The sequence below is a fragment of the Cibotium barometz genome, chromosome 41, assembly GCF_041138505.1.
Source record: "Cibotium barometz isolate CiBa-2024 chromosome 41, ASM4113850v1, whole genome shotgun sequence".
Taxonomy (NCBI): domain Eukaryota; kingdom Viridiplantae; phylum Streptophyta; class Polypodiopsida; order Cyatheales; family Cibotiaceae; genus Cibotium; species Cibotium barometz.
Window position 1 is genome coordinate 13,036,280 of NC_141086.1, and position 9,777 is coordinate 13,046,056.

The 9,777-nt window shown below is 38.4% G+C and overlaps 1 protein-coding gene across 2 annotated transcripts; it reads left to right on the forward strand.

Annotated features, from left to right (window-relative positions):
- The first annotated feature begins 331 nt into the window (after window positions 1–331).
- LOC147614690 (uncharacterized) lies at window positions 332–1,095 on the forward strand. 2 transcript variants are annotated; one of them, XM_086779725.1, is made up of 2 exons: window positions 332–422; window positions 573–1,095. In XM_086779725.1, exon 2 carries the CDS (start codon window positions 589–591, stop codon window positions 949–951), a length of 363 nt encoding a protein of 120 aa, XP_086635851.1. In that variant the 5' UTR covers window positions 332–422; window positions 573–588; the 3' UTR covers window positions 952–1,095. The 2 variants fall into 2 exon arrangements, with proteins under 2 accessions (XP_086635851.1, XP_086635850.1); XM_086779724.1 differs by having other exon boundaries at window positions 347–472.
- Window positions 1,096–9,777: the final 8,682 nt, after the last annotated feature.

The window sequence follows — 9,777 nt, forward strand, 5'->3', positions numbered from 1 at the left end:
ATAATATAAGCCAAGTGGAGAACTAGAAGGCTCTTTTAGGAAGGTAGATTATAGGAGATGGCTAGATCGTGTGGGGGACAGCGAGCACAAATGAGGGGCTTGTTAAATATCAAAAACCTAAGCTAGTGGTGGGAGTGTAAAGAAATCCAGTTGTCTGTCCATGGAGCCGAATCTTTGGGCACAAATGAGGGGCTTGTGAAATATGAAAACCTAGTCGTGAATCACGTGGAGTGTAACATCTGTCCACAGAGCTGGCACACGAAAAAATAGCGAGCAAGCCAGGTATACATGAAAGAGAAATGGCTCTATAAATAATATGGTAGTAGGGACTCTGCAGTGTTCAAGTAGCTATTATAAGCTGTTAACTATCAACAACTACGAGCCTGCTTTGCTTAATTAGGGCGGTGATAAATACATTAAGTGTAAGCACTACTTCTGTTGCATAAATCAAACTTGGCTCCTATATACAATTGTAAGTACTTACTATTTAGGTTTGTTAATGTGTTGCAGATTGGGATTTGCCCACCAGTGATTGTAAGTACTTACTAATTAGGTTTGTTAATGTGTTGCAGATTGGGATTTGGAAGGATGGCCAACAAGAGCGTGCTATTATTGTTGATGATGATCCTAGTTATATCGGCGTCAACGTTTCAGTTGAGTTTTGCAACTGTAGACGTTGTGAACGGCAGCGATTACGTTATAACCATAAGCGACACTGTAACCGACCGCAGTCTGGCTCCCGGCGAGACTGTAACGGGCCTCCGCACCGGGACCTATTACTTCTACAACCAGATCAGAGTCAGAGGCCTCCTCGATGTTAATGGGGCTCTCTATGATGTGAAGAACTCTTTGACCGTAGCTGGCCGTGCCCAACTCTTCCTCGTGCCTGCCCAAGCAGGCCAACCTGCCGGCGTTATTTCTGACGCCGTTCCCATTACCTTCGATTTTTAACCACATCAGTTTGTGTCTCCCCAGGTGTGACACCAAGTTTGCTCTCTCTCATGCTGTAATGCCAAGTTAGCTTTTTTGCTGTCTCGCCCAAGGTGTAATACCAAGTTAGCTTGGAAAGGTGGCCTACAATAATAATAATCACAATTGTCAATAATGTTGTTGTCTCCAAGGTCTAACGTTCAAGGCCTTTGTTTTGCAAAGTGGGCATAGTGGGTCACGCTTGACAAATTAATTTTATTTATTATGTACGGATCTTCTATTCACTCTTATTGTAACGTTCCAATTAAAGTCTAGGGTTTTACTGGTAAGGTTTATATGGAATTAATTAAAAAATACTCCTATTTAGAATGATTTAAATTATAAAAACTTGTTACTTTAAACTTTGCAACATTAGTTTTAGAAAAGATGAAAAGAAATTGAATTCGGAAGAGATTATAATAAACAATTTTAGTTTTAGATCAACATGGAGGGAAACCTTATATATTATGTACAAATGTTCTTACACCAAAGCCCAGAAAATGAGATCCGATCAACACATTACAATACATTATATAAAAACCACCTCCTTGCCTTTTTGGTGGCTAGAGAGAAAAGGCACAAACTCATGAGACTTGACAATAGGCTTTGCTCTGTAGATTTTCTTCCACATGGAAGAATATTTGTTGGTGTAGTAATGGTAGGAGGCTCTTTCATCATCAATATCCAAGAATACCGATTGCCTTTAATTCCAGGCACATTGTTTTTTTCACATTGTCTTTCTTTCTCGTAGATTTGGTGGTGGCCATCAAAATATTCTACTTCATGTGTCATTGGATTGATCATTTTTTAAAAGTATGCCAATACACCACCCATCAAGGGCATTGAGGTTCCATGTGATTCCTATGATCTAGTAGGAGGGAGAATATATGTGTTAAAGATCACCATTTTCCCACTTGAGAGTGGGGTTACTACTCTTGAAACTATGGTTAGGTCTAGACCGTTTTTGGCTAAATAGAATTCATCGATGGGCCGGTTCATAGTCATTGGTGGTTCTATGAAATCCTCACTTTGCCGAAGATAAAATGCCAAGGTCGAGGAAATGATTTTTGAGGAGATGGGGGGTTTGGAATTGCTCAATTTTTGAGTGCCCCTAGTTGCACGTCAGGAAACCTCATATAGAGGGTTAGAGGTAATGATGGCACCACCAACTTCCTAGACCTCAAGTGCATATGATTGACCTCCTCACAAAAATACCTCGTGAGTCAAGAATATTTAGGAGACATGATTTTGGTTCTTCTCAAGGAAAGGTGGAGGGGAACGGGATTTTTTGTCCGTGTTCCACCTCAAAGAGGTGAAGTTTATTGTTTTACCCCTTCGTACCCTTATTTCTCCTCAAAGTGTATCTTTTGTTTTTGTTTTATGCTTATTCCTTTTTCTTTTTTATCTTTTGGTTTTCTCTATGTGAGTGTTCGCATCTTGGGCATAAAGTGCAACTAATCTAAATTCGCATCCAAGTATGTTTCCTCCGGGGCAGGGTTTTATGCCACTGAATTATGCTTTAAAGTGTCAAGAATCATAGCTTTTCAATCTCAGGAATCACATATAAATTTCACTACTTCAATCAATGTCACATTATAAAGTGTAAAGCTAAAAATAATGGTGACAAGCTGAAAAATAAATGAATACTAACCGAAGTAATATGCAACCTGACCTAGGAGGTTTTATTGTGAATGGTCAATGCATTAAGTGATACTTGGGGTCTCAAAAGGGTCCTCTAAGAAATCAGTATGAGCATATTCTCTTAAAAAATGGGCGTGCAATAATTTTTTTTAATTGTGAATGGTCGATGCATTAAGTGATACTTGGGGTCTCAAAAGGGCCCTCTAGGAAATCAGTATGAGCATATTCTCTTAGAAAATGGAAGTGCAATAATTTTTTTTTACAAATCAGCTCCAAATTTATTAGAGTTGGCATATTTATAATCCACCCTTTAAGAGATTTTTTTTTATATATGGCATGATGGGGATCTACCATGGAAAAGGAGTGATACCCAAAAGGTGGTTTTAAAATCCCCAAAAAACAATCATGAAAGAGGGTTTGGGAGGATTTTACACCTTTTGCGAATCACTCCTTTCCCATGGTAGAGCCCCATCACACTATATATCAATAGAAATCTCTTGAAGAGTGGATTCTAAATATGCCAACTCCGAAAAATTTGGAGTTAATTTTCGAAAAGTGTACCACATGTTCATTTTTTTAGTTTAAAAAGGGAATATTCTTCTAAAAAGTCCTTAGGGTCCTTTGTAGACCCCAAAACTTCCCTAATGTCTGAGTGCATGTGGATGAAAGAATAGATAAAGCAAAAAGCAGATGGCAAGAATATACACAAAGGTGGAATGGCCTAGAGCTGGTTCACAATCTTAGTGGCCTCTAAGCCAATGCAATTAAGATTGTTGTGTCCTAGATCAATGTGTTGTTTACTAGATGTTAGTGAGGCTCAATTGACTGTTGTTGTGAAGGTGAATATGTATTTGTGAAGCATCTATGAATGTACTATGCACTTAGCAAGAGCACTTATCAAACTCCAATAAGCTTTATGCCCATGAGACTCATACTTGTGAGGGTTTACGTTTGTAAGGCTCAGTCCATGAGGCTTACACTCGTGAAGGTTCACACCTGTGAGGCTCACTCCCGTGAAGGACCAAGCTTGTGAGGCTCACACCCGCCATGAGGCTCACACTTGTGAAGCTCACACCTTAAAAGCCACACTGAACTATGTGCTCTATAGATCTCCAAATTTACGATACTATAATAAAACATTTAGCAGAAAAACTAGATTACAAGCTCTACAAAGAAAGGCAAGCTTGAAGTTTTAACATTCGGGATCCCTCATACAAAGAATTTAATGCCAATTTTTGTACAAAGAAGTTGATACAAAGAAAGACCAGCTTGAAGTTTTGGCGTTCATGATCCCTCGTATAAAGAAGATTTCGATGTAAATTTTTGTATTAATGCTTCTTTTTAAAACAATGCATCTTGTCCTTCATTTATTTAATTACCTTGAAAAAATGCATCGATCATGTCTTATATTGTATCTTCTTGTATATGTTGCTCCGTATTTTCTCTTATGTGGCCTCATATTTGTTGGTACGTGCGGCTCCACATCCTCTTGTATGTGTCCTTGTACATGGGTTGATTGAATTGTTTCCCTCTTTGTAGTTCATCTCCGTCTTTTTTATCGTACTGTCTCATTGGGAAGATAAGTGCTTATACTTCAATAATCAGTTTTGTGTTCCTAAAGATGGAGATCTTAAGAGAAGAATTTTAAATGAAGCTCATGATAGCCTTATAGTAGGCCACCTTGGTTATGTGGACTTTCTTTTGGCCTAGAATCAACAAAGATGTATTACATCATGTTTCATCTCAATGCCTAATCTACTAAAAGATAAAATATGAAAGGATAAAGATGCCAGGAGAGTTACATCCCTTGGATATTTTGTAGATAAAGTGAGAGTTCGTAGCATGGACTTCATTATTGGATTACCTTTAGTTAATGATGATATGATTACATCTAATTGGTGGTAGATCGATTAATAAAGGTAACTCATTTAATCCCAATAAAGAAGGCTCATTTATCTCTAAATGTTCTTAAAGTCTTTTTGAAGAAAATTCTCAAACTCCATGGATTTCATAGAAGGGTTGTTAATGATCAAGATGCAAAGTTCACATACCATTTTTAGACTTCTTTCTTCAAAGCTATGGAAACTTCTCTAGATCTCAATATTGTCTACTACCATCCTGAGTCTGAGGGCTAGATCGAGAGAGTGAACCAGGTGAATGAAGATATCCTTTCAGAACTTTCTGCTTTGCAAGAGTGAGGGCGGGGTCCACATATACACACTTACAAAGATCTTCTTACCATCAAAGCACATTTGGTTTGAATATATAGGCCATACGCCTGATTTTCAATGTGTCATAGGCTTAGAGATCCTCCTCAAAATTTTATGTTTGGAACACACATTCCAACCAAATAAGCTTGGATGTAGACCAAACTTTTTAAGAATGAGGGTGGGGTCCTCATATACACACTTTTCATCTCGGCACGTTTGGTTGGCATGTGCGAGAGCCAGACACTTGATTTTCAATGTGTCATGGCCTTAGAGAGATCCCTCATAACTAAGCCTTTTTCCCACACATTCTAACAAATGAGCTCAGATGTCGATCAAACTTTACAAGACTGAGGATGAGATCCACATATACACACTTGTAAATTTTGGTCACAACATCTGAGCACATTTGATTGGAATGCGCATGCCAAGCAGATTCTCATTTTTTTTTATCATAGCCTTAGAGAGCCCTCTAAAAATTGGGAATTTTTCTTGCACATTTCAACCAAATGAGCTTGGATGGTGACAAAACTTTGCAAGTATGAGGGTGAAATCAAAATATACACACTTGCAAAGTTCAATCACCATTGGAGCACATTTGGTTGGAATGTGAAGGCCAAAAGGCCCAAATTTTAGGGGGCTCTCTAGAGCCATGACACATTCAAAATCAGGCATGTGGCACATAACATTCCAACTCAATATACTATGATGTTGGCTACAAAACATTACATGTTTATATATATGGATCCCATACTTATTCTTGTTGCAAAGTTTGGTTACTATCGGAGCACCTTCAGGTTGAATGTGCAAGCCAATGGTCCAATTTCAAGGGGGCTCTCTAAGGCCACAACACATTAAGAATGAGGTATCTAGGCATGCAGATTCTAACCAAATGTGCTCTCATGGTGAGCAAACTTTGTAAGTGTGTATATGTGGATGCCACCCTCACTCTTGCAAAGTTTGGTCACCATCTAAGCACATTTGGGTTGAATGTGTAGGCCGAAGCCCAATTTTGAGAAGGCTATCTAAGGCCACGAAGACACATTGAAAAGCAGGTGTTCTTCATGCACATTCCAACTAAATGTGCCCTGATGGTGACCAAACTTTGCAAGAGTGTATGTGTGGACCCCACCTTTCTCTTGCAAAGTTTGTTCACCATTCGTGCTCATTTGGTTAGAATGTGTGGGCCAATAGCTTAATTTCAAGGGAGCTCTCTAAGGCCATGACACATTAAAAATTAAGCATATGGCATGCATATTCCAACACAATTTAGTCTGATGGTGACCAAACTTTGTAAGTGTTTATATGTGGACCCCATACTTACTATTATAAAGTTTGCTCACCATCTCAAAACCTTTGGGTTGAATGTGCCAGCCAAAGGTCCAATTTCTAGGGGCTCTCCACCCCAAGGCTATCTCACATTCAGGCATCAGGCACACAGATTCCAAATAAATGTGCTCCCATATAGTGAGCAAACTTTTCTAGTGTGTATATATGTGGACTCCCCCCTCACTCTTGCAAAGTTTGGTTACCATTCGAGCCGCTTTCGAGACGCTTATGCCACTGGCATGGTCGGTGAGATTATGGTTGATATGCCGCCACTGGATGACAGGCTATGTGATAGTCACTTTGGAGTACTAGAGTAATGGTCACACTCTCACTGACCATTGTATGTTATTTTAGGAGAGTAGTTTCCCTTATATTATGTACTCTTATCTTTTGTAAGTGAAGAGAAGAAGATTGGAGAAAAATCAGTCATTCATCTCTCTTGTGGCTTGATCTTTTTTGTGTGTGTGTGTTTGCTTATAAGGAACTAAAGCTCTCCCTCTCCCCCGCATTCTCTTTATGGTATCAGATCTCCAGTTTGTACAGGCAAGATGAAAGAACAAAGTAAGCAATGAAGTGGTACATGGGTAGTAGGAGCATCATCATCTCTTCCCCTTCTTGTTTAGGTGTATGACACCCCTAGGGTAGTTCTGGGAGCTACACATCTATGCTTATGCCTTTATACACCCCCTGTAGTGTGGTTGGTGCCTCCACTATCATTGCTTGCACCACTCCCTCACAAATTTCTCTGACTATTTCTTGGGTACCTATACGGCTAATTTGCACATATAGGCATATATATATTCAAATCATGGTCACTGCCTTTGCTATCATTTCTTGCATCATTGCCTCACTACATTCTCTCAATATTACATGGCTATGCCTTTGTAAACTTATAGTGTGGATAGTTGGTGATAGTCTTAGCCATCTTGTTTACCCTCTAGCTAGCCTAGACCATTAACGGTGTGAATTCTCGAGGTATGTGACAAGATCTTGTAAGATATTATAACAATATTTACAAACCACACACGTCCATTACAATATAATGAGGCTATAGAAGAAAAAATAGTAGCGTTTTTATACTACAAGTTCTAGGAAATGTTGGGGCTATTTCGTTTCTAGAAATGCTGCTATTTTTGTTGTGCAATAGGATCACTCTACTGAGCACCGGCATGTTAATGTTAGGTAAATGGAGTAGACTAGCCAAAAGAAGTAGATTGGCTTAATGGTATGCTTTTCTGCATATAAGTATGCATAAAGAGACTTACTCAATGAATCAATACATAAATAGGCATAAAACATAGAATTGAAAAAACATACCTGTGTATGCAAAAATGGTGTCTATGCCTCACTGCCATAATATTGATTAATGATGGGTGGTGAGTAGTTTTGTGACATCTACGGCTTAAGAAGGGTCTCTCAAAATTGAAGTTCAAGAAGGAGAAGCCATGACTACCTACACAATATATACAATTATCTATATAAGACATCATTAGAGTAGGCATGAGAGGCTCATGCATAGAAGCCTTATACAAAGAGACTTATATGCAAAGAGCATGATTAGAGTAAGCATGAGAGCTTCATAAGGTTATAGGATAGCCCCATGCATATTATGCGTTAAGCTTATGCATAGACTCATGGTGGATACTATGCATAGGCTTATACATAGTATGGATAATGCTTTTATGAAGCCTTATACATAGTACGCATACTACTTTTATGAGGCCTTATGCATAAGGACCTTATGCATATGAGACCTATGCATAAGGGACTTACATGAGTCGCATTCATAAGAGCCTTATACATAAGAGCTACCTTATGCATGATCCTTGTTCATAAGAGCTACCTTATGCATGATCCTTGTTCATAAGCGTACGATGTATGAGCCTATGAGGCATACTCTATCCATCCATATTTATCCTAAACCCAAGTACTTAAGGGTGTAAACAAGAAAAGCATAAATAGAAAAAGAGCTTGTGTAAAAGAGATCTACCTCAAGCGATTGAGAGAAGAGTTGCGATCAAACACGGCAAGCCCTATAATACGAAACAGGAAAATGAGGTAAGCATGAGATCAATGATATGGCTATGTATATGCACAAGCCTTATGGATGCATAATCCTTATGTAGGAACCTATGGGCCTATAAGGTATATGAAGAAGCCTTATGCACAAGCCACAAAAATGAGGTAAGCATGCACGAGAGAAATTATAATATAATTCATGTTTAATCATGCATGCATGCATTATGAATAATTCTTTATGAAGCCTTTTGCATAAGGTGAATAAGGACCTTATGCATATTGCATGTTTAAGTCTGCATGCATATAGGATGCAAAGCATTATGGATAATTCCTTTATGAAGCCTTATTCATAAGGACCTTATAAATATGCTTTTATGGAGCCTTATGCATAAGCCATAAGACTTATGCACATAAGGACCTTATGTATATAAGCCTTATGCATAAACCATAAGACTTATGCATAAGAGCCCTATGCATAAGACATAAGTCGTAACCCTTATGCATAAGCCATAAGCCTTATGCATAAGAGCCTTATACATGAGTCACCTTTATAAGAGTCTTATGCATGAGCATCCCTATGCATAAGCCATAAGGAGGCTTATGCCTAATGCGTAAGGAGGCTTATGCCTAATGCGTAAGCCATAAGCCTTATGCATAAGATCCTTATACATGAGTCACGTGCATAAGAGCCTTATGCATAATCCCTTTATAAGAGTCTTATGCATGAGAATCCCTATGCATAAGCCATAAGGAGGCTTATGCCTAATGCATAAGGAGGCTTATGCCTAATGCGTAAGCCATAAGCCTTATGCATAAGATCCTTATACATGAGTCACGTGCATAAGAGCCTTATGCATAATCCCTAAACCATATACATGAGCATAAGACATGCATATTCATAAGCCTATGATACATATGTATAAGCCTATGAGCGATACTCTATTAAGTCATAAAGTATGCATAAGTCTATGGGGCATACTCTATGCATGTAGAAACAAAGCATGCTTAGATAATTTATAGAGCATGCATACTAATTCTCAAACCCATCTTACAAGGGTGGAAGCAAGAAAAGAATAAATAGAAAAAGGTCTTGTGTGTAAGAGCTTTACCTTGAGTGATTGAGAAGAGTTGGGCTCAAAAAAGGTGAGACCTATAAAACAAAACAAGAAATTGAGGTAAGCATGAAATCAATCCTAAATAAGGCTATGATTTAGGCTATGTATATGAACAAGCCTTATGCAAAGGAGCTTATATGCACAAGCCTTATGTACGATCCTATGAGCCTATTAGGTATATGAATAAGCCTTTTGCATAAGAGCCTTACACAAAAGGGGCTTATGCACAAGTATTATGCAGGAGCCTATGACCCTACTAGGTATATGAATAAGCCTTTTACATAAGCCCCTTATGCATAAGAGATTATATAAGAAAAGGATTGTCATATGCATGCATTAGCCTAAGCATAAGGCTTATGTAGAGAGCCCCAAGAGTTTCTATGCATGAGCTTCTATGCATAGAGGCTATTCATAGCTTTTATGCATAAGGATATTGATAGCCTTTATGTAAGGCTATGCATAAATTTCAATGAATAGAAGCCTTTTATGCATGAGCT

Coding starts and splice junctions, on each gene's coding strand:
- LOC147614690 (XM_086779725.1), top strand. CDS start 589: ATGGCCAACAAGAGCGTGCTATTATTGTTGATGATGATCCTAGTTATA.